The 25,813-nt window shown below is 30.9% G+C and overlaps 2 protein-coding genes and 1 non-coding gene across 3 annotated transcripts in view; 2 read left to right on the forward strand and 1 right to left on the reverse strand.

The window, feature by feature from the left end:
• The first annotated feature begins 7,386 nt into the window (after positions 1 to 7,386).
• Positions 7,387 to 25,813, forward strand: part of LOC129952669 (solute carrier family 2, facilitated glucose transporter member 1-like) — a 39,008-nt gene continuing 20,581 nt past the window's right edge. The window contains exon 1 of the mRNA XM_056065424.1: positions 7,387 to 7,939. Coding sequence (XP_055921399.1) covers positions 7,910 to 7,939 — 30 coding nt within the window. The 5' untranslated portion in view covers positions 7,387 to 7,909. The remainder of the gene's footprint in view (positions 7,940 to 25,813) is intronic.
• On the forward strand, positions 22,026 to 22,097 carry Trnap-ugg (transfer RNA proline (anticodon UGG)). The gene has a single exon. It is a non-coding gene; the product is annotated as a tRNA-Pro (tRNA).
• Positions 22,326 to 23,979, reverse strand: LOC129952677 (sugar transporter SWEET1). The gene is made up of 5 exons (XM_056065432.1): positions 23,480 to 23,979; positions 23,280 to 23,357; positions 23,005 to 23,231; positions 22,772 to 22,947; positions 22,326 to 22,711 (listed from the first exon to the last, which is right to left on the reverse strand). The coding sequence occupies exons 1-5, from the start codon at positions 23,554 to 23,556 to the stop codon at positions 22,592 to 22,594; spliced, it is 678 nt and encodes a 225-aa protein (XP_055921407.1). The 5' UTR covers positions 23,557 to 23,979; the 3' UTR covers positions 22,326 to 22,591.

Consider the following 25,813-nt stretch of genomic DNA (forward strand, 5'->3'; position numbering starts at 1 on the left):
ACAATATCATCAAAATTCAAGCTCCATGTTGGAGATGGGAGGATCCTTGTGCGAAGAGAACCGAAAAAAAGACAGCCATGATTGCATTTATAGGATGCCCCCCAAAACTCATGGTGTGATGGTGTGGGGATACTTCTCTGAAGATGAAAAAGTTAGAATGAGCTTTATAGAATCCAAAGTCAATGTAAAGGTTTGCCTTTAAGTCCTGGAAAACGTATTAGAGCCCACGGTGGTAGAGATTTTTGGGGACAATTTTATTTTTCAACAGGGCAATGCTCATACAGTCAAAACTGTTAGTATGAACTTGTTTTTATATTTACCTTGAATGACTTATATTAAGCTTTAAAAAAAGCTAAAACTTTAATGACTAGAAATAATATTTGGATCTTTTTTATTTACAAAGTTAAAAAGTACTTCGAAGAAAAGAATATAGTTGTACTAAGCTGGCCTCCCTTCAGTCCAGATTCCAATCCGATTGAGAATATTTGGACGGATCTGAAACACGATACCTTAATCCAGATTGAAAAACCTATCCCATTCAATGTATATCCGATGTGCAGTCATAACAAAAGCATGAAGAGATCCAACTGCACCAATTAAGTATTTTACTTTAATCTTTAAAAACGAGGCAGGTGTATATAAAAAGCTCATTTTTCGGTATAATCACATTTTGCTCCGTGACCATTTTAGAAAAATCTCAAAATTCTTATCGAGACATAAAACGTTTTGAAATACATAATAAAACAAAATATCATTAAAAAAATATGTTGTCATTTTAACACATTTGACGAAATTCGAAAAAAAAAACAAAAAAAGGAGTTTGACCAACATTTTTCGAATGACACTGTAAAAGAGCACCTAAATTGTTAGTTGTCATTTGTCCAAAAGAATTTTGAATTTTGAATTTGGGTTTCATGACAAATTTATTTTGGGCATTACGAAGATTATGATTTGTATCGTTTCTTATGTCTAATCACCTAACGAAAAAAGAGGCTGGGATGCGACCCACACTGCTAACTTCCCATCCCGTCTGTCGATTTGTCTTGCTTAAAAGTTTGCCTATATGTACTAGTATCAATTTTACCAAATATGCGTACTATTTTTTATAGATTTTATTTTTTATGAAAAAACGGACTGTTGGATTTTTATATAAAAATCACTGAATATCGAAAACAATGTTTTCTGTAAAATAAAATAAGTTTGAAGCCAATATTTTAAATTTTTGAAAAGCTATTTCAGTCGAAAGTAAATTTTTACCAAGTTTTAGTATTGTTTTTTTTTAGTTTTATTTTTTTGTAAAAAACCGTCAATTTGATTTTCTTCAAAATTCTATCGAATGTTGAAAACAATATTTTCTATAAGATAAAATTAGTTTAAAGAAAATATTTTATAGTTTTGAAAAGATATTTGAGTCGAAAATCAATTTTTACCAACTTTTGTTAATTTTTTTTTTAGGTATTTAATTTTTTGTACAAAAACTATCAATTCGGTTTTTTTCAAAATTTTACTAAATGTTAACAACAATATTTTTTGAAAGATAAAAGTAGTTAAAAGCCAATATCTACAATTTTTGAAAAGATATTTGAGTCGAAAATCAACTTTTACCAACTTTTATAAATTTTTTTTTAAGGTTTTTATTTTTTGTAAAAAAACAGTCAATTCGGTTGTTCTCAACATCTTTCAGAATGCTTAAAACAATATTTCTTATAGAATAAGTTTGAAGTCTAACTTTCAAGTTTTTGAAAAGATATTTGAATCCATATTCAATTTTTACCAACTTTTGTTAATTTTTGTTCGGTTTTTAATTTTTTATAAAAAAAACTGTCAATTCGATTTTTTCAAAATTTTACTAAATGTTGACAACAATATTTTTTGAAAGATAAAAGTAAATTAAAGCCAATATCTCAAAGTTTTGAAAAGATATTTGAGTCGAAAATCAACTTTTACCAACTTTTATAAATTTTTTTTAAGGTTTTTATTTTTTGTAAAAAACTGTCAATTCGATTTTTCTCAAAATTTTATTGAATATTAAAAACAATATTTTTTATAAGATAAAATAAGCTTGAAGCCTAAATTTCAAATTTTTGAGAAGATATTTGATTCGATATTTAATTTTTACGAACTTTGAGTAATGTTTTTTTTAGATTTTTATTTTTTATAAAAAAAACTGTCAATTCGATTTTTCTCAAAATTTTATCAGATTTCAAAAACATTATTTTCCATTGTTCAAAATTGTTTTGGAGATGAAATCGTATTTCAGTCGTTAAATTTAGGAGGTGACAAATTTTTTTTGTCAGTTTTTTTTGATTTAGAAAAAAAATCGTTAGATAGATTTTTTTCAAAAAATATACTTCTTTGAGATCACGTTACAGTTTATTACATAAAATTTAATTCAAGTCTCTAGCGTTTTTGGTTCGTAAGATATTTAGGGTTAACCAAAATTTTCATCTTTTTTTAAACTGCTATGGTAAAAAAACCACCCACGCAATTTTCTTGAGAGCCCTTTCTGCATCTTTTTGCTTTATTATCTGTATAACAAAATTTATTTGAAGTCGATATCTCTTCTGGTTTTTGAGCTATGGACGACGAAAAAAACGTCGCGAACGTACGTCCGTACGGACGTACGGACGTACGGACGTACAGACGTACGGACGTACGAACGTACGTACACACGCACGCACAGACATCTTTCTAAAAATCTTTTATTTCGACTCTAGGGACCTTGAAACGTCGAGAAATGTCAAAATTTTCAATTTGACAAATCGGACCCATTACAATAACTTCCTATGGGAAGTTAATATAACCCAATTCATAAAATGACATTAGACCCAAAAAGAGAAACTTTGTAAAAAAATATCACTAAGAAAACGTTAAAAGGCCCAAATAAAATGTCACATAACCCAAAGCAACTTTCAATGTCGTAACGCCCAAATTTCGTTATGTCATAACTCGCAAAATTTGTTATTTAACAAATAAAAAGTGTGAGAGGGGACATGGTTCCCCCTGCAACTCCTCTTCTTGGGTTCACTATGGAATTTAGGGTATAGGTGTGAAGTTGAGTGAATGCAAACTTTGCATTTAGAGAAAGTTTGCATACACACAACCTCACATGTACCCCAAAACCTGTCGTGATTTTAAGCAGGGGGGCTGCAGAGGGGCAGCATGAGCCCCAATACCTACTTATTGTGAGCAAGAAGACCATTTCATTTTATTGTATTTTGAAAAATGGACTTATTTCGCTTTCTGAAAGTGAAATTATATCGAACATATTAATACCGTTTTTTTCACGTTTTGCGCTATGACATTTTTAATTTTGGTGAAAAGATCTAACGCCATAAATAACCCAGACAGGTTATTGTTTTGTAAAATTACCATTGTTTCGATACTTCTGTTACCCGTAGATTAGACCCATTTCATTTGAATATGATGTTGCGAGCTCTTGTGGAAACTAATCTTTGAAATCCTCAAAATCTGAGTACTTAGTCAAAATACGATAAAATACTATTTATGGAATACCTCATTCCAAAGATTGGTGAAAAATCAGCAAACCTCTTCTTTCGTCAACACTATATCATACAGCAACAATGTTCTCAGTTTTTCTTGATTAAGGAAAACTTTTTCTATTCTTAAAGTCATTAACTTAACTCAATAACGTTGTTCCATTTTCATGATAGTGCATTTTGTACTTGATAAGGTCCAAAAGATGTCAATAAAAACATAATTAGAATTACTAAATTTTAACATATTACTCTTTTTTTTAACTTTTGTTTCTATCTGCCATGATAATATATATTACTAAACCTTGAATTATTCTTCAACAAATTTAAACATTTTGCATACTTTTTGTAATGAATATTTTCCTTAAAATAATTCCAACCATAAAAGTTCGTGATTTGAATTATTATTTAATTTAAATTACGCGTTCAAGTTTCAATAAATGTATCATTTTGTGTTTTGTTAACATTCAATGTAAAGCCTAAAAGCTGTAGAAATAACAAAACAGGTCTAACAAAGTTACAAATATTTGCATGCTGTCCATTCTGTCGACCTTGTTCAAGTTTAATGTCATGACTGACTGTAAATTAGATCTTTCAGAGGGTGTAATCATAGTATATCATTTTCTGCAAAGTAAGCAACTATAATCTATCATTAGGTCTTGATTTCCTCATATTAGATATAAGTAGTTATAGGTACCTACCTAAATGCATTTAAAAAGATAAAATCTAATATTAGAGACACCTACATAGAACCTCCGTACAAGAAATAAATTAAATTTTAATCTTTTGTAAAACAAACATTACAACTATAGAAACGTAGGTTAAGAATTTTATAAAAACATGTTATTTAAATATAGTTCGTACGTAGTTAATAGATTACAATAAGTTCACGATTCAATAAATTAAGATTCCAAATGAAAAAAATATTAACTTAATGAAATGCAGGCTTGGTATAATATATCTTTACAATTTTGTCAAACGTAAATTCGTTGTCAAATACAGGAAGTGCAAATAAGTTGTATTCTGTCAAAAATAATCATGTGGATATTATTTATTTAAACAGCAATGTGTTTATTTTGAAAAATTCAGCATCTGCATGATCCTATTTTCTGTATAATTGAAACAAATATACCTATTGGAATTTTTAGAACTATGGAATGAAGCTGATATGTTCGTCATAATATGTCTAGACCTTTAGAATTATTTAAATAAGTTTTGCATTGGGTTAAAATATTCAAATATGCGTGGTTTTATTTTCTTCCAAAAAATACTTTTATTCTAATACTAGCTAAAAAGCAAATCTCATGAATTATGAGACAAATAAAAATGCATTGGTGAAAAAAAATTTGCAAGTCACCAACTTATTTCCGCATTCTCTTGTATTGTATTTTAATTTGCTCGATATGCATGAATAGTCCACGTTTTTCATAAGGTTCTTACAACATTCTTCTAATTATACATTTTATTCTTTCATTCAGTGAAAGTTGCTGGCCTACAGAATTCATGATTTGATTTCAATGTTGTTTGTAGTTAAAAACATTGATTTCATTTCAATTTAAATAAAAAGTCGCAAAGGTTTAAGTGATGCACATTTGTAAATCAAAAACTTGGAATTATTTTTTAAAAATAACTAAAAGGCAAAATAAGCAGATTTGGAAAATAGTTATTACTTCGCGTAGTTAATTTCAACTTCAATATCAATTACATACAAGTAATTAGTAATTGATTTTTTTTCATTACAATTAATTACTTATAATTGTAATTGAATGACAATTCAATGACTTGTAATTGTATTTACGAAATTCACTTATAGCAACAGGTAATTTAAAATGGATTTTCTCAAGTGATTGTTCAAGTGCACTTTTAAATTAATATTCAAATAAATGATATCTAGATTGGAATTCATTATGTGTTCGAACTAAATAGATGTTATTTTATTAATATTTCTATCGATATTTATTTTATAAAAATAGAATGTAAATATTTGCAAAATAGTTCGGCTATTTAAGAGATAAATTCAAATTGAAAAACACTTATAACTGATATCAAATAAATTATATAATTACCAATTCCAAAGAACTTAGCTCTTAAAAAAAATTATTTTGTATTATCGTGTGAAATATGTATGTTATTGACGACATTAATATTCAACTAACATTTTGGTGTAGTGATTACATCAATCATTTTAGCTTTTTTTATAATTATTTTCATTTAATTCAGGCTTTTCAATTACATCCAATTTCAAGTAATTCATATTTCATTTTCTTGTAACCATGTTTTCCAAACTTTGTTATAAACTTTTTTTGCAGCAGTATTATTGTTTGCATCAAAAGGTAAACATTAAGTTTAAGTTTAAGTTTAAGTTTAAGTTTAAGTTTAAGTTTAAGTTTAAGTTTAAGTTTAAGTTTAAGTTTAAGTTTAAGTTTAAGTTTAAGTTTAAGTTTAAGTTTAAGTTTAAGTTTAAGTTTAAGTTTAAGTTTAAGTTTAAGTTTAAGTTTAAGTTTAAGTTTAAGTTTAAGTTTAAGTTTAAGTTTAAGTTTAAGTTTAAGTTTAAGTTTAAGTTTAAGTTTAAGTTTAAGTTTAAGTTTAAGTTTAAGTTTAAGTTTAAGTTTAAGTTTAAGTTTAAGTTTAAGTTTAAGTTTAAGTTTAAGTTTAAGTTTAAGTTTAAGTTTAAGTTTAAGTTTAAGTTTAAGTTTAAGTTTAAGTTTAAGTTTAAGTTTAAGTTTAAGTTTAAGTTTAAGTTTAAGTTTAAGTTTAAGTTTAAGTTTAAGTTTAAGTTTAAGTTTAAGTTTAAGTTTAAGTTTAAGTTTAAGTTTAAGTTTAAGTTTAAGTTTAAGTTTAAGTTTAAGTTTAAGTTTAAGTTTAAGTTTAAGTTTAAGTTTAAGTTTAAGTTTAAGTTTAAGTTTAAGTTTAAGTTTAAGTTTAAGTTTAAGTTTAAGTTTAAGTTTAAGTTTAAGTTTAAGTTTAAGTTTAAGTTTAAGTTTAAGTTTAAGTTTAAGTTTAAGTTTAAGTTTAAGTTTAAGTTTAAGTTTAAGTTTAAGTTTAAGTTTAAGTTTAAGTTTAAGTTTAAGTTTAAGTTTAAGTTTAAGTTTAAGTTTAAGTTTAAGTTTAAGTTTAAGTTTAAGTTTAAGTTTAAGTTTAAGTTCTAATATTATCGTGTCACAAACTATTTGATGTGTTACAAAATAAGTAGGTATACACGGATTTGATTAAACTCAACACGTAATAGCATTATGTTTAACTTTATGTTCATTCATATTTTTCAACACTATTTCGTGCTAATGATAATGAAAAAAAGGTACAGTCATTGACAAAGTGGTATCAGATTATGTCGACCATATTTTCTAATATCAAGTGTCACTTACAATACTGTCAGATAAAAATATTATAACGAAAGTTTATAGTTGATAAAAAGACACTCAAGCTACCTGAAATAAAATCCAATAATAATAAAAAAAATAATCAACAAAATCACTGCCAACTTATAGCGATGATCGATTAAATTTCGTCTAGCTACATCGTTAGATGTGACCATAAGTTATATACGTATAATGTTCAATCAAAACTTAATCACTTTATAAATAATTGGGATATCAGTCAAGTACTTTTTCTATTTCAATTATGTAAAGAGTCAATAAGAATTGATACAATACGTTCATACTGCACCACAATTGGCAGTGGGAAGCGGCGTCTTTATTACGCTTAAACTTAAAGTTGACGGTCGTTCGCGACCTTGCGCCTTAGTTATTTTTAATTTCTATGTTCTGTTTGCTGTATTCAAAAATAAACTTGGTGGCTTGAGTAGGGGTGACGACTGCGACTACGTGATGTGCGAAACCCAACATAATAGTAGTGCTTACTGCTACTAACTTTAATTATTCGTTAGTTACTTCCGAGTAGCATATTGTTGTATTCGAGTACTTCAATTGAGAGCAGAATAGAATACTGGAAAATCAGAGAAAAAACCACCGTCTCATATCAAGTCAAGTCGGTCAGTCTCGATGCAGCGGTTATATCGGCTTTAGCAAGACAATTACAAATCATAATCCACACTACCCTAACGACACTCTGCTTCACCAGAGCTATAATTTAAAATCTCGTTAACTTAAACGAATTTGATAATAAGAATTACAATTTTTCATTGCTTTTGGATGAGCATCATCTTCATTTTTATTTTGTATGTTTATATCAACGGTTAATAAAGGTATACGCGATTCAAATTCCTGATCCAGTTTAGTGCATTTAACGAATCGTGACGGTCGCAAACAACATTTTACAAGGTTCAAAGGATAAAGCAGGTTTTAAAGAAATAAAGATACCTAAGTTTATTTAAATTGTATTTCAAAGAAATAATTTAAATTTTAAAAGTGCTGTGCTAAAGGATTAGTCCTTTAATTTTTTTGAAAAAAAAGATGGAAAAAAGTGAATCACAGATCGAAAAAGTGAGTAATTTATCAATGTCAATCAATATGCTGTTAATTTCAACAAACTTACATATTTAAATCTGTCGAAAGTGAAATGATTGATATTTCAAATAATTATAATTTGTTGGCTTATCTGTTCCATTTATAGTTTGTTTTTAAATGTAATGTTTTAATTTAATGAGTACAGTCAAGAACTAATTATTTAATAATACATTTACTAATAAATACATATATGTTTGTGTGTGAACCTTGTAAAAGTTTCAATTCTAAGAAAGTTTTCAACAGGTTTATAGATATAATAAAATATCGATTAAGATTTATGGTATTTTTCAATTACAATCCATATAAAATTACACTTGGAAATTTGGTATTGAAAAGTGGTTTAGTGCAGTTTTTAACTGAATTGTTTTCACATTTGGAAAGAATGACTTTGAAAAATACATTATCAATAATTTTTTACAATTTATGGATTTATTAATGAAATCTGACCTAGAAGAAGGTGTTGTAATTTATTTACTCGGTTGAGATTTAAAACACGTGAACTAGATTAGAAATTAATTCTTCCATGGAAAGGCCTTTTATTAAATATGTGATTCTTCAAATGACATTTATTTGTTTCTTATAATTATAAGTTATCACGTTACAATAATGTTATGTCCGGGTGTTGCGATAACAAATTAAGTTTAATTAAAATTTAAAATTAAATACTTTACTTCGACACATATTTATAAATCAATGTAATTAGATCTAATTATATATTTGTATATTTTTTTGTTTGTTGTTAATTTGTTAATTAATAACCTGTAGTGTAAGGAACGTTTACGAATATACATACATACTGCTGTTCAAAATAATAAATAAATAAACCGTTCAATTTTCGATTTGTATTTTCAATTTTCTATATTTCGCCAAATTAATTTATGTTGATGAATTTGATTTATTTTCCTTTCGGAAAAGTATCAGTAAGTAAGTTTTGAAATAAGAAAATGTTTTGTTTAATTTGCTGTTAGTTTTCCGATAGAACTCTTTGGGCGTTCCTGGAGTTGAATCCTTTGACGGAAAATGACTTGGCCAAGTCTGGACGAGTTTTTATGTAATTTGTCAGCAAATCTTTATGTGATTTGTTGGCTAAAGACCTATAGAAAATATGAATATTTCACTACTTAACATTTTAAAAATTGAATTCAACTTTTACTCACATTTTCAACTTTTTTTTTTAAATTGCGAAATAATAATTATTTTTCTTCTCAAAATTGGACTTCGTATTCGAGCAAACATTGAAAATAAATAAAGGATTTTTCAATAATGGTGGGTAGATGTTGAAATGGAATAAAACAAGCTGTGCGTGAGGTATAAAGAAAATTATATTTTTTTATTTGAAAGGCGCATGTATGCCAATAAGTGTGGAGTATGACATAATTCAAATGCCCGCCTCGGATTTTTACGGTGGCACGGATCCGAGTGGTCTAATTTACAATGACTCTTTCGCATAGATGCGAAATGTGGTTTATTTGCACAGACCTTTGACTTCAAGAAACCCCACAAGAAAAGTCTAGCGGGGTCAAATAGCAAGAGCTTGGTGTCCAATTCATATCACCCCTGAGAGAGATAGCCTTACCCTCAAATCGTTCATGCAAAATATCAATCGTAACATTTATATTGTGTAGCACGAACGCCGGCCGTCCTGCGTTTAGTTTCATATGATTCATTTTGGGCCATAGGAAATTAGTTATCATCGTTATGTAGCGCTCGATGCTAACGGTCCTTTTCAAAAAAAGTACGGACCAATTACGCCGCCGGCCAAAATCCACACCAAACGGTTACTTTTTGAGAATGCATTATCACCATTCATCCAAAAATGCGCCTCGTCACCAAAGATGATATTTCGGTCGAAATTGGGGTCCACACGATTCGAAGCCCAGTCAGCGAACAAATGACGTTGTCTATGGTCATGAAGTTTGAGCTTCTGGGGTTTATTGGATCTTGTACGGGTGTAGGCTCAAGTCCCGACTTAAAATTCGCCAAGTTGAAGTCTACGAAATGTAGAGTTCTTGTGCACTTCGAGGAATAGACTGCCTCGGGATCTGCTGTACACTTTCACGGACTGCCACGTTGTTCTCGGCCGATCTTGCGTTTTTTGAACGTATGGGCTGATTGTTTACTGAACCGGTCGTCTAAAATTTAGCCACCAAATGTTGAAGAGTCGACTGTAAAATTATTTTAAACAGCAACAAATTTAATAATATAAAAAAGACTCATACGCCATGGTGACCAACAATGTGTATTGAATATACATGCAAAATTGGATCTCTTAAGGCAAATACAATATTTTTGGTTAAAAGGTGAGACTTACTAAGAAAATGTTTTTTAGGCAATTCGATATTTAAACTTAAAAAGAGTCGAGAACTAGTCTGCATCTTTTTTGTTTATTGACATAAGTCTGCATGCAGGGAAATTGTAAAAACATCATAATGTATACATTAAATGTGCACCTTATTTTATAGTTAGGATTTTGTTTTTTTAAATTTTTCCAGAATTTATTGTATGACCTTGCTTATAAAGTATTATTACCCTTGAATTGAAGTTCTCGATTAATGGCATACTTTTTTATATTGGTAGATAAATAAACATGGCCAGATGTTGACACTCACGCCACCCAAGACGCCTACCACGCAAACCTAACCCGTTGTTTTATGGCGTCTAAAAAAAAAAAACAATATTATAACAGAAGGCTCTTTAAGGAGACATATACACTATACAGTGTTGGCTAAAACAAAAGCAACATCAATTGCCTCGATTATTAAATAATTAAAAAACAAATTTGGAATTCAATTATTGTATATTTTCATTTTTAAGCATTGCATTTTGCAAAATGTAGTTGTATTAAACGATCCTTGTGGCATCTTTTTGGTGAATCCATACCCTGAAAAACATACCCACACCATTACGTTAGCTCTTCCATGTTTTACAGTAACGTGGCTAGTCTGCGAACACGACGGAAAGCATACAACCCCTTCTTGAAATTAAATTTACACTCGTCTTAAAATAATACGTTCCTCAATTTTCTAATCGTCCAGTTGATGTGGCCATGAACAAATTTTTTCTCGCCAACTTGTATTTGGTGGAAATAAAAGGCTTTTTTACAGGTTTGAAGGATTTATGTAAGTCCACCATCGACAGCTCGTCTCCGAATTGTTCTCGCGCTTACGTGCCGGTCGAGATGGGTTCGTATTTCTCTCAATGATATAAAGGATCTTTTTTAATTGATTTTATTATTGCAGAATCTTCTCGTTTTGTTTTTTTCTTAGTCGGCCACTTCGATAAACCGCCGTTTGGAATGAATTTTTGAATAGTAATAAAAAGTTGCTTATATATTTTAACCCAACTCATAATTGGGTTAACTTTCCTTCTTATGTCTTATGTAATGAACCGTAAGGAAACCCATTTTCTCTTGTGGTCTATTCAGAAGTATGGAAATACATAATGTATTAAAAAAAATTAACTTGATTTGTTTAAGTTATTTTTTAAATGACATAAAGATGGAGGTATTTTTAGTTGCTAATGTCTTGGCCAACACTGTATGTACTTATATATATACCAAAAGAAACGTAATTTTTTGGAGTTTAGTGATATTTTGCCACCTTATTATATGGTATTTTCCCATAGTTTTAACAGGTGTTATTAAATCATTATTGATCTATTGACAAAAAAAATTGCTCTTAATTATCTTTCGATCAATGAATAATATTGAATTACTTGCCTCTTGTATTTAAAATAATTTTTTCGCGTACTTTTGTTTTGATGATTTTATTATTATTTTTTTCTTAAACGAAATATTAAGATAACAAATAAGATCGACTTGACTTTTTTTTCTATTTGACTTTGTTCATGCCGCTCTATTTGTTCAAGCGTTGAAACAAAATAAATAATACAATGATACGAAAAATTGATCGAAGTTTTTTTTTTAGTTTAAGATACATTTGTTTTATACAAATTAAAGCTGGCAAATATTGAAGGTTCAGAACTTTTTTAACTCCCAACCTTACCTTTCGAATTTGTTTGGTAAGAGTCTTCCTCTTTAAAGTCCATACAAATATCGAATGGTTTTTTTGACGAGTAGAACTTTTTTCAAAAAAAAAAACACAACAAATTTAAAGGAATTACGAAAGGGAAAGTCGATTGTAAAATAAAAAATCTCTTATCATTTTGGCAACAAATTGCGAATTCTGGAAATAAATTTTAACGATTCATAAACGTTGTGATTTATTGTATTTTTAGATATTTAAATTTCCCAAATTATATAACTCTCTATTGAAGTTATTTGTATAATGCCCTTATTCAAAATGGGACACTAAGGCACCAAATAAATTGACCAATACTCATTCATAACAGAAATTAAATTAAATCGTTAATACAAATAATTATAGAAAGATGAATTGTAGTTCTTGCACTAAGATTTTAAGACTTGATTAAAATCAACCTATAAGAATAATAAAACGCAGTTTCTTGCTTATAATGCATATATAACCTTTACTTGAAAGCTGTTTAGTTATTATATATATTCACTTTTAATTAATTAAGGGGAATTTCCTAAAATTCTTATGAAATTCAGAACAACTTTTACAATTGTTGTTCTTTTTTTTTTTAATCAAATCTACCCACCCATTAAAAGTATTTTTTGTATATAAATACTTTTATAATTAAATTTCTAATAACAATAAAATACAGTAAATTACTATTAATATATTCGTTAAAAGCGAATCTTAAGAGGTTCTATATTTTATATCACACACACTGAACTCAGTAGGGTGTAGTGTGAATTCACAAATCTTATTTTTTACATTGCGTGGTCAGAAATATAATAATTTACATTTTTCTTGTTTGTTTAAAGACGAAAAATAAAAATCTTTAATTTTGAAATAACATTAACCGGGATATAAAAAAGGACCAAAATTAAATAAAACACAAACCTTAGATGTGTTATTCATGTTTTTCAGTAAAAAATCTCACGTAAAAGAACCCCGATAAATTGCATTTTAATTGCACATTTAAATTAAGGACGATAACCTTTATAATTAAAATTATTTTCGAAATTACTTACTTACTTACTTTGCCGGACTGGTCAATGATTCTGTCATCAATCCCACAACCGGGATCGATCTTCGTTCAACATGCTTCTCCACCTTTTCTGGTTGTTGGTTGACGACATCCAGTTCTTGGGGCGTCCTGGTCAACGTCATCTTTACAGCGAAGGTGACCATGCCTTTTACAATGAATTGTAGCACAAAGGACTTTCTAGGAGTGTCCAGTACATCAGAGGCTCCAAGCTTTATCTTTTTGGCTAGATAAGTTTCGTGATATATTGTATAACCCATTGTTATACCTCCTCTGGGATTGTCCTTCCACATAAATGGGACCAACCATTATTCGTAAGACCTTTTTTTCGAACACTGGTAAGAGATTAATGTGTATTTGACTGAGCATCCAACTTTTGGATCCATAAGTGAGTGTATTGGACCATAGTTTAATACCGATTAAGGATTCGTCGAATTGTTTTACAAGCGAGTTTGCCATTTTTCAATTATTGCATTCGCTTTCGCGTTCTTCGTTTTGAATTTGACCAATTCACGAATTCGAAGGCGAATTTGAAATTTCATAATGTTTGTTGGCGAGTTGAAATCCGACAGCGGATTCACAGGCGAAAATGATTACTATTTTTCACTGTTCGATTTCGTGGATTCTGTCTTGATTGCAATTATATAAAAATATGAGTGAGCTTTATTTTAATTTTCTTATAATTTATCCACAGTAAAAAAATCCATTTTTGAAATTTAATATTTTTTATTGAATAAATTAACGCAAATTTCACAAATTCAATCGAAACAAAACAAAATTTGTGGAAAGCTGTCAAACCAAAAGTGTCAAATCACTGGAATATAGAAAGAATTCTTTTCGTTTGCCCGGCGAATTCGTTAATAAGGAAATAAAACGCGAGTCGAATTTAAAAGGTCGAATTGAAAACGATCCGCCGCAAACCTCACAATCAGGTCCCAGCAGCAGTTTAAAATTTATAGTGAGATTTTAGGATTTAAAGAGACTTGATAAATTATCTGTTGGCTTAACATAATCGTTCAAAAAAAAAACAAAAGAGGCCTACAGTTTAAATAGGATAAAATTTCTTCTAATTAAAGAATGATCACAATCTGTATATGATGATCGAACTACCTGCACAATATTGTATGATTTTAGAACTGTGAAGTAATGGGAAGATAACGGACACCCTAATAAGTAATCAGACTTTACCAGCTTTATCAATTTATTGTTTTTATTTTCATTCAATCCATTGAGTTATAGATATGGGACTACATGCAATGCAATCTTGAGCTTTATTTGGTCGGCTTGAAAAAAAAAGTTCGTTGAGCTTGAAAGTATAAACTCGTATTGCACTTCATAATTCAGACTGTTTATTTATATCTGTCCGTCAAAACAAATTTTGAATAACTGGTTTTAATATTGTTGTTTTTTTTATAGCGGAAACATTTAATACGTAAAAAAAACGACTCAACTGTATTTTTATTATCATATAATCATTTAAAAAAAATATTCAAAATGCATAATTGATAAATAAGCAAATGGAATACCAAACTTTTGTTTAGTCAAATTTAGATCGAATAAGATTTCAACGCAATTTAAATCACTTAAATAATGTTAATTAACAACCCGTTCACCAAGAGTACCTTCGCTTACTTATTCTTTTTCTTTACCGCAATAAATGTTGAAAACATATTGTAACCCGTAAGAGCATCAAATCTAAGCAACATTTTTATACCCCGTTTTATTGGCTTTAAGGCCATAAGGTCTAATGGATGAACGCCCTTTGCACTTTGTCATGAATTCGTTGATGCTTTGGAAGCTGCTGTCTTCTCTGGCATGCAAAAATCGAAATTTCATGCATCATTACCCTTAGAAGAGTGTGTAGACCAATAGCTCCTAAAAGCTGGAAAATGGTTGTACGACATAATTATAAAACACCTAATGACAATATTCATTTCTCCAAAATGAGTGAGCTTTATATTTTAATTTCCTTGTTTCGATTTGCATAGAATTTCAATTCGTTCGTTGGTGCATTATATACAAAAACAAACTTTTAGGGAAAATTTTACTAAATATACATAGAGGATCACTAGACCTTTCGAAGCTCGTGCTTATCTAGAGAATTACTTACGGTTTTTTGGAGTGAAATCGAAATTTAGTCTTGACCCATCGCGCTGATAAAACGATCCGATGTTTTTGTAATTGTTTCTTTCAGTTCATTTATTTGGCTCTGTATATACTCTTGCTTAGCTCTGCTCAAGTCTGCCGTTTTTTTTCAATTGAAAACGGATGGGTTGGCAGTATCGAGTTGATCCTGGCCGAGAATTTTGCCATACAATTTTCTTTTCAGACTCAGAACCCGTTTGCGAAAAAATTGTATTGAAATATGGGCATTTCCACAGTATTTTTAACTTTCATGTTACCACAGTATATTAAGCCTTTGAAATGAAATTGGCACTTTCTAAGTGGATAGATTTTCGTATCATGACTTATTTCAATTATATAACCTACTTTTGACTTGATTGGATTAAAATTTGTAATCAAAATTAATAAAAAATAGGCTTATATGTTGCAAATTTCAAGCGTACCAGATGCAAATTTTAAAGTTTAAAATTGAAAACGTGAATGGTATATAGAATATGTGATTTTTTTAGCGGCACACCTATCGATAAGATCTTACAGCTAAATAAATGATTGTGAATGATAATATTACTATATAATAAATAGTAAAAAAAAGCTGTTGACCTAAATTCCAAAGTTTGTACGACAGTACAAAACCAAAATTTATTATGAAATGAGGTTTTTCATTGAATGCACACATTTACACTGTACTGCCCAGAACGGAAGTTATTCTTATTCAGATTTTCTACTTAATAATAAAATCAAAATTAAGGCCAAGCTTCGTTGAGTTAAATAACTCCAAAAAATATTCAAACAAATGTAAAATACTTAATTGAAGCGTTCAAATGAAGAAGGGGGTAAGTGACATTTTTGAATTTTTCTGGTTTTTTTCACCAACGAAGAAGGTAAATGAAAACTTAAATTTCTGTGTCATTTGCGTCTTTCTACGATCTCTAGTTTCCAATATAGCCTTACAAAAAATGGTGTAAAGGAGGTAAATGCATCACAAAAGTGCAAGATATTAGTAGAAGAAGGAGTTAAAATCACTTAACCCCTTTACGCACTGAAAAATCCAAATTGAAAACATTTTTGTTCGCATGAAGGAGTTAAATACCTAAATACCCCCTTCATGCTACTGAGAGAAATAAAAAAGAGACAATGATTTTTAGCATGAAGGAGTTAAATTCACATTTACCACCTTAATGCAAATAATTTATGATAAAAAAAAATGTGTTTGAAAGTGACGGAGTTAAATGTGTATCTACTAGAAATAACAGTTCTTACATTCCTTTTTTGTCTATTCTTCTCCTGCTCTGATTTTAAAGTTGAAAGCGAAAGCTGAAGAATCCCATTACTCTCGAAATAAAAACCCGCATAAACTATATCTTTCGCCATTGCTGAATATTTCCAAAATGTATAACCTCTACCTTGAAAAATGCACTCAAGAAGACAAAACTGCGGAATTTTTGGTAAACGAGTCTTATTACAGGACCATTTTTAATACGCAATTCAATCTGTCTTTCCGCCTCCCTAGAAGTGATACTTGCAGCACATGCGATTCTGGTAAAAGCTCGACAAAACATCGAATAAGCTATAAGTCAGCATTCGAAAATCAGAAAATTGATCGCGAAAAAGCTCGATCCGATGCAAATGTTCTTCATATTACTTTCGACCTACAACAAACCATGCCGTTGCCTAAACTCACAACTTCAAAAGCTTTTTATATGAGACAAATGTGGTTTTATAATTTAGGAATACATGTAATTACTTCTGATGCAGAAATGTCTTACATGTTAACCTGGACAGAAGATATAGCAGACCGAGGAAGCACAGAAGTAATGAGTGCACTCTTTACATTTTTTCAGCAATGTGAATTTGCGAAGAATAGAAGAGCTTTAATAGCGTGGACTGATTCTTGCCCTGGACAAAACAAAAACTTTTTTTTAATCTGTCTATATCAAGTTCTCATTTTACTTGACTTTTTCGATGTCATCGACCATAAGTTTCCGGAAGTTGGTCACACTTACTTGGATAGTGATCGAGATTTTGGAAGAATTGAGAAGGAGTTGAGGAAAAACGAAACCATATATACCGCCGAACAATACAGGGAAATCATTAGAAGCGCTGGTAAGAAAAATACTATTGTTGTTAATATGGAAAACCATTTCCGTTCGCTAGCTGCTTTGCAGGATAAGCTTAATGTCCGCAACGTAACAAAAAACATTTTGAACGAAAAAATCAACTTTAGGGACAGTGTCAAATGGATACGTGTTACTAAATACGGCTCATATTCCTACAAAGAATGTTATGATGAAGATGCATCATTCACAGAAGTTTTGATAGCAAAATCAAAACAAATTCCAGACAGAACCCAAGACTTTTTTCCTAGAGAAAAAAAAACCAAAACACTCTCAGTTGAAAAAATTAAAAATTTAAAAGAACAAATGCAGTTTATTCCACTTGAGCATCAATGGTTCTATGAAAAAGCACTATCAGAATCTTCAGCCTTAGCAGAAAACAAAAAAAAAAAAAAAAACAAACAAAAAGAACTAAAAATGTCACTTAACCCCTTTGTTATTCCTTTGAAATAAATTTAAAAAAAAAATGTGTGGAAGAAGGAGTTAACTGCACTTTTTGAGCAATGTTATCAAAAAAATGTATCTTAAAGCTATTTTTATTGAATGAAGTCCTTATATTTTAAAAGATTGTTATGTGTTTTATTTTTCTTCCTTATTAGAAAGTTTCAGTTGTAAGCCCAAAAAAAGTTCTAAACAAGAAACTTTGAAATCTTATATCTCAAAACTTCACTAATGTCACTTAACCCCTTCTTCATCTGAACGCTTCAATTGTAAGTTTTACCGTTTTTTTATAATTCACCCTTTGATCTAACGTACCGGATATTACGTGACAGATATTCTTTTAACACTTACCCTTATTAACGATGTTTCAAAGTGAATCACGCAAGTATTTTCTTGTTATTTAGGTGATTAACAATCAGGAAAATGTTTGTTTATAGATGTGCCTCAAAATAAAAAAAAAAAATTAATTGTTGAAAATGAAAGATTCTGTGGAAATGCCTATATATGAAGTTATAAACATGTCCGAATCGCTGAATTCGCCGGATATATTTTCCTTTTATTTAGACTGTCCACTGCTTCCATCAAAGCCCCATTTGCCGATTAGAGTAAAATGACCGAAATCAAGAATTCATTTAGCCACAATGAAATTATATTTTTAAAAAGGCAAACACAAAATTATTCTATCTTATGTGGTTTCATACACTTGTGTATTAACGTAGCTTAAAAATGAAGGGACAGCATATCACAAAACTTTGTTTATTACCGAAATCATTCTCATTTTCTATCTCATTAGGCTTCTACGATCCGTTCAGCTGTATGATTAAGAAGCCCTTAAAGCGAAACTTCGGCTAATGAATCCGATATTTGTATTGTTGTTTGCTGTGCTAGGTAACAATCTTGTTTAGCTTTTAGAACTGTTACATAGCTTGTAAGAACATCGACTTCAGTTTTTTGGTTTACCAAGTTCCTGAGCATTTGGTACTGATGTTTTGACAATTTTGCCTCAACCAAAACCTTCAAAGCATCATTCATATCAAGTTGTTTAACTTGAGCACTTTTTTTTAGGTTTTTGTGGGATATTCTCATCTGATTGGTCTTGTACAGAACTAAAATCTTCTTCGAAATCAAGCCAAGCACTGTTTTTAGACAAAAGTACGTTTTTCTTCTTTGAACAGGCATCTCACCTTCTTTGAAAGCATTTACATAGATTAATTATCTTCTTTTTTGCTTCCAAATCATCAATTTTATAAATTTGTTTAAAAATTGTTTAGTTGGCCCTTGAAGCACTCCCGACTTTTTTAACTGAATGCCAAATATTAAAAACATTCATTCGCTTTGGAAATCAGTGTTTTATTGCGGGTCAACATTTTAAGATTTGCGCCAATCTGCGCTCTTCTGAAAGAAGAAAAATAGCTCTAAATTTTGTTGTATAAGTTATAACAGGCATTTAGCTGCATGTGATGGTTTTTTTTTCAGAAATACACGAAAAATAAGAAAAACACAAATCATGCAATAATGAATGTTAAAAAAAAGAAAAAAATATTTAGAAAACTATTTAAATACCGTCATGATATATTGCTTTAATATTCAAATCACCTTTTTTCCAAAATGAACTTTAAGCAATCTACAAAAATTGATCTATGCGAAGTCGTTTTTTCAGATTTGACTTTTTTCTAAACTGCGAAAAACACTCAACTTCGTGACGCGACTGAGAACCAACAACTTACTGTCACTTAACCGTTCCGTTATTCATCCTCTTTGTCGTCTGTTTCTTCGTCTTGACAACACCAGAATCCTTTTCATCTGCACAGCTTTCGTTAAATTCGATTTCTAATCCGTAGGCTCAATATCACCCCCACTGCCACTTGAGAAGACATCATCCTAATCGGAAGCCTCAATAAAATTGGATGTGGTGGGTTGATTTCGTGGTCTTGGCATATTGAAGGTTCTGTAAAGTGTTTTAATTTTGTATGCAAAAATCTAACTGGGACACTTATAGCCCCCTACAAAAGTACTGACGGGACAAATACGTCCCGACCACATAAATGACGAATAACATTAAAACCTAACTATGAAAAACGTACCCACCAGTGTTAGATAATGGCACTTACACTGTTATATATGTATATTTTATTTTATTTTATTTTATTTTATTTTGATTACCACTTCTAAACAAATAAAATTAATAAATTTAACTCGTGCACTAAAATTCCACGTGCACTACATTCCTTTGTTTCGTGAATACAACAATAACCAATACCAGAATCGGCACCAACTCGAAATAAAACCGTTACTTACTTACTTACTTACTTAAGGTGGCGCTACAGTCCAGGGCGGTCCTAGGCCTCAACGAACATGCGTCTCCAGCCAGCTCGGTCGATAGCTTCGCACTCCAAGTTGGTTGAGGTCTTCACATACCTGCGTGCGCCACCTTAGTCGCGGTCTTCCTCTACTGCGACCCGTCCCTCGGGATTGGACTAGAAGACCTTCCGGGCTGGAGCGTTGATGTCCATTCGCTCTACATGATCCAGCCATCTAAGCCGTTGGACTTTAATTCTGCTAACTAGGTCAGTGTCGCTGTAAAGTTCGTCGTTATATCTTCTCCTCTATTCTCCATCTATGCGTACGGGACCAAAAATCACCCAAAGAATTTTTATCTCCAAGCATCCTAAGACGCTGTCATCTTTGACAGGGTCCAGGCCTCAGCGCCATAAATGAGAACCGGGATGATGAGTGTCTTATAGATGGTGATTTTAGATGCTCGAGAGAGGACTTTACTTCTCAAATGCCTTCTAAGTCCAAAGAAGCAACGATTTGCAAGAGTTATTCTTCGTTTGATTTCAGCGCTGGTGTCGTTGTCTGTATTAATAGCGGTGCCTAGGTAGACAAAGTCCTTAACTACCTCAAAGTTGTAGCTGTCCATTGTGACGTTTTGTCAAAGACGTCGTTGTTCAGTGTCCTTTTTTGATGACAGTATATACTTGGTCTTGCCCTAATTGACCACTAAACACATCTTCTTCGCTTCCGTCGCACTGCTCAAAAACGCTTTGATCTTCCAATTATGTCAATATCAACTGCGTATTCGAGTAATTGGATGGACCTTTGGAAGATTGTGCCTCTAGTGTTGAAAGTTTGAGTTTTGCACAATTCTTTCCGGACCGATGTTGAAGAAGTCGCATGACAGTGCATCGCCTTGTCTAAAACCTCTTTGACATCAAATGCATCGGTGAGATCTTTTCCTTGAAAAATCAGTGTGCATTCTCCATCGTCATTCTGCACAAACGGATAAGTTTGACAAGGATGCCAAAACTAGACATTGCTCCGTAGAGCTCTTCCCTATAGATGCTGTCATATGCGGCTTTAAAATCGATAAAGAGATGGTGGGTATCGATTTGAAGTTTCTGGTTTTTTTTCCAAGATCTGCCGTAGTGTGAATATTTTGTCAATACTCGATAGTGGACTTTCCTGGTCTGAAGCCACACGGACATGGTCCAATCAGGTTGTTGACGAACGGCTTCAGACGTTCACATAATACGGCAGAGAAGATCTTATATGCAATATTAAGGAGACTGATGCCTCTTCAGCTGGCGCAATTTAGAGGGTCTCCTTTCTTATGTATCGGGCACACTATGCTGAGATTCCACTCATCGGGCATGCTTTCTTCCGACCATGCTTTGCAGAAGAGTTAGTGCATTCTCCCTACAATGCCATCGCCTGCAGCTTTGAATAGTTCGGCAGCGATGCCGTCAGCCCCAGTAGCTTTGTTTGACTTCAGTTAAGATATAAAACCGTTAGAAATAATATAATATACTGAGTGGGACCCATTTGTATCATTTTTACAGCAATTTTTTTGGGATAGGTCGTTTTGAAACTATCGGATCGGAAAGAAAGGCTTAAAATATTTAAATAGGTAATGTTGGAAAAACTTCAAAAATACAGAAATGATATTATAGTGTTATGATCTTATGCCCATTTGTGAACTTAAGTATATTTCAGTCCTAAAACGTTTTCCTTTCACAAACTATACGAAACGTTAACAACTTTTTTCTGACATAATTCTGTATTAAAGCAGAACTGGAGTAGGTACATACTTAGTAACTCAAAGGATACAATTTTACATGCTTTCTAGAATAATAATTTTTGTTTCACTCGTCTCTGCTTTTTTTAAAATTTAAGATGTTTTACTAATATAATTTATATTCTTAGTTGTATGTTCTTTGGTCTGAAATAAAACAAAATGTGCATCCAAAACTTGAGAAAATTAATTTCAGTTTAATTTGTATTGTTGCTGAAAGTACCGTTATTCAAGCGGCTCAATGGTCTAGGGGTATGATTCTCGCTTTGGGTGCGAGAGGTCCCGGGTTCAAATCCCGGTTGAGCCCGTTTATTTTTTATATTTTACATTTAAAAAAATGTTCATCGTAAATTACATCAAACAGTTTTTATTGAAATTCAAACTCAAATGCAGACTGTTAATGAAGGAAATTGTTCTTAATGGTTACTAATTATCACGGCCAAAATTGTTAAATTCCTTTATATAAGAACCCCAACATTTGTAACCATTTAATTTCAACAGTTCAATAATTCAAAACAATACTTTTTAAGTACACTTAACGTGGCACATCAATATATCAGTTTAATTTGCTTTGCTTTTACATATAATTTAAATTTTTGTTAACTTAAAGCTAAAAGATTCATATGCAGTGTAAAGTCATATCTTCAAAACATTCCTATATATAGCATTGATTGAATACAATCTTATCTCTACATAATATAATTTGCAATAATCCTCAAAACAAAAAAAAAATACTTTATATTATTATCATCATACTGGGTTATAGGAATCCTAGTGTGGCAAAGTCCAGCCATAGCCACCTCAAAAGATCACTGCTTGATCAACTAATTTATAACCATGGCCAGAATAATTCTTGGGCGGGTAACAAACAAACAGACTAAGCTGCACCAACGACAGCACACAACCGAGGAAATTTGGAATCTGTTAATGAAAAAGAGCATTTGTATGATTTTTACGGTTTATCTTATACTAACTTCTTACCTGTATAAAGGCATCTTTGATGATTACTCCGTAGATCAACCATTGAACTGTCACAAAGAACGACATTGCTATCAGAGGGAATGGTAGACTCTCGGAGTTCTTCACTCGCACCACATGGAACAGCATAATAAGAGGAGCCGCAAAGAAAAACACCGTCACCACACAGCAGGCATATCCTGGAAAAGTATATATTATAAAAACCAAATAACAAGGTAGAGCCTATATCTACTTACCCATAAGCTGAATTGCCTCTTCGTGTGGCACTTCATACTTTGTGTACGTCACAATGGTTATTAAAGTGAAAAGCGCCAACGAAAACTGTCTCACATAGCTTCTTTTATTTACGGTAAAAACGTAGTAAATAGCCGTATAAAGGAACATCAAGGCCGTGCCTATAATGTTCACTATCACAACGATTCTCTCCTCGGTTAACGAGCCATACCGAAGCCAGAGGCTGGATCTAAGAAAGGGAAGGCCAGAGTTAATAATCAAAGAATATTGGACTTACGATAAGAATCCGCATATAAAAGGAAATCCAGAGGAATCGCCAGTGCTCTTTTTGTTAACATACTTCCGGCAAACAATCCTAAGCACACATAATAATTCGCAATTTCAATTGATATAAAAAAGAACACAAAACAATGAAAGGTGAAATTGATAACAAAAATTAAGAAGCTATTATTAGTCTAAAGCAAATTTAAAACCTACGCTCCAGATAAATACTGCAGAACAGTTGTTATCACAGCTGTAGTCTCGAGAATCGTCTCCAGTGATGACGAAACCATTTTTGTATGCTTTCTTGATTTGTATGTTTCCTACGTTGTGTTATATTGTTTTAAAGGTTTTTGTTTTTTTTTATTAAATTTCTTCGAGATTTTTAATTGTTTTAGTCTTATCGAGGAGCAGAGGGAAACAACATTGTTCTCTTTGAGATTTCGTATACGTTTTTGGTAAAGGTAGTTAATATTCAAGAGAAAATAAAAAAGGAAATAAGATAATTAAAATGTCGTTACCGCAAAGTCGCTTGAAAATGAGTAAATTGTTCTGTGTATTGAAACTGGAAATGAAAACCGAGAATTGTTTGACATTTATAATTCTCGGCAGTAAAGCAACAACAAAATATTCAACGTAAACAAATCAAATGGTGACATAAGAGAAACTGTATACTTTTGAATACCAGGTGGCGCATAAAATTTTAGAAAGTATAAGAGAAGAAGAACAACAGGGTGGTTTCAAATGGTATGATTTTGAATTTCCGTTTATTCAAATATATACAAAATATTTGTTATAAATATTACTCATGATTTGGCCTAACAAATATGGACTTCCAGATGCCATGATTGAATTTATCTATTTTTAAATGCTATAAGCTTTGTGGGTTAAGTGGAAATATGAAGAAACTTTTGAACTTGATTTATGTCAAAGACAAAGTTTTTAATTTCTTAATTTTATGTCCGATTTTATAAACAAACACTAAAAATACTTTTATCTAAAAGCTTTTAAATTTTATCAGGCTTTTAAATTTGTTCAGTTTCACCAACCTTAAAATGGAAAATTTCTGGGATATTTTTGTTAAAATAGAGTTCTCTTCACAACCCTGTTAAAATAAAACCCCTTTTTTCTTTCTAATAAGCGAATTGTGTGAGAAAGAACGAGAAAGCATTATATGTAGATGACAAGAATCGCAAAATACTACGATGAATTTTAAATTTTTGTCGCATACGCATTGATTGTTAATTGTTTAATAATAATTTTTTGTTCCTATAAATTTCTGCTTCCGATCTACAAGGTTATAAAAATTAATGTGTGTAATCGATTGCTCAACAACTGATCCACAGATGCTTTGGAAACCACCACCATAGTCTGAAAATTGATTCTTGTGAAAGCGGTATACTCCGAAAATGGATTCTTGTGAAAGCTGGATACTCTTGAACGGCGGATAACTATATGTTGTTCTCCTTCAAAGATGACCAGTCAAATTCTCTAATTAAAAATCAAAATCATAAAAACGATATTATAAGTACATATTAATGAATTTGTTTACCTACATATTCATGCTGTGTCTCCAAATATTAAGAATACAAATTTTACAAAACAAACCATCAACTGTTAATCTGTCATATTCATTTTGTAATGACACTTTTAAAATTTAATGAGCCAAAAATGGGCATTTAGTTTTACAAGGTGTTTAAAAGCTTGATTACTTTAAAAACGTTTGGTGAAACCAAAATATCCCATTTTACAGTTTAAAATCCTGTTAAATGTATAAAAGCTGTTTATGAAATTGGACATTAATATTTTAATTGTGACTATAAACATAGTTTTATTTGAGACATTACTTGTCGTCTGAGTTAAGAAAGTCAAAAATAAATGTTAAAAGTGTTTGTTGTTTTAGCCAACCATTTTTTTATTTTACTAAATAAAAAGTTTTTTTTTTCTAAATAAAAAGTTTTATATATAAAGGATGGTACGCTACTTGAGCTAAATTGTAGCTTCTATACGAAATTCTCTCCAAAACTTTGTAAAACTAAAATTTAACAAAATATTTTAGCCGAGTGATACGCAGCTCTAACTAAAATTTTATTTTTGTGATGCTCAGAGTCATAAATTACTCGATACATTTTTAACAACCTATTATTAGAGGTCGTAGCTAAAAAGAGAATGGTCAAGGTTAAATCTTCCAGAAAATTTGTTTTAAGAGATTAAAATGATTTTTCGAGTATAAATGGAAATACATAAATGTTTAATCATCTACTAAAAGAAGTTAAAAAAAAAACATATTTTAAATACTATTTTTTTCTTAAAAAAATAATCTCAAGACATCCAAAATCAAATGGGGTGGCGCAACAGTCCGTTGTGAACCAGGGCCTAGTGACTTACAACTCTCAACTATTCCTGCGTGCGAGTACTGTTGTCAGGAATGTTGGATGGAATGGAATAAAAGACCCCTCTTTAAATTTTCTATGGCTTCTTTCAATTGAATTGGAAAGCAATAGTATTTTCATTTCTGCTCTGTCATGATATACATTTTTTGCGAGTGTT

This window comes from Eupeodes corollae, chromosome 3 (assembly GCF_945859685.1).
Source record: "Eupeodes corollae chromosome 3, idEupCoro1.1, whole genome shotgun sequence".
NCBI lineage: Eukaryota > Metazoa > Arthropoda > Insecta > Diptera > Syrphidae > Eupeodes > Eupeodes corollae.

What these genes read in the sequence shown, in the direction of transcription:
- LOC129952677 (XM_056065432.1), bottom strand. Translation starts at nt 23,556, where the DNA reads ATGGTTTCGTCATCACTGGAGACGATTCTCGAGACTACAGCTGTGATA. An exon ending in AGAGGCAATTCAGCTTATGG is followed by an intron (nt 22,948 to 23,004) that starts GTAAGTAGATAT and finishes ATACTTTTCCAG; the next exon opens with GATATGCCTGCTGTGTGGTG. An exon ending in TCAAAGATGCCTTTATACAG is followed by an intron (nt 22,712 to 22,771) that starts GTAAGAAGTTAG and finishes TTTCATTAACAG; the next exon opens with ATTCCAAATTTCCTCGGTTG.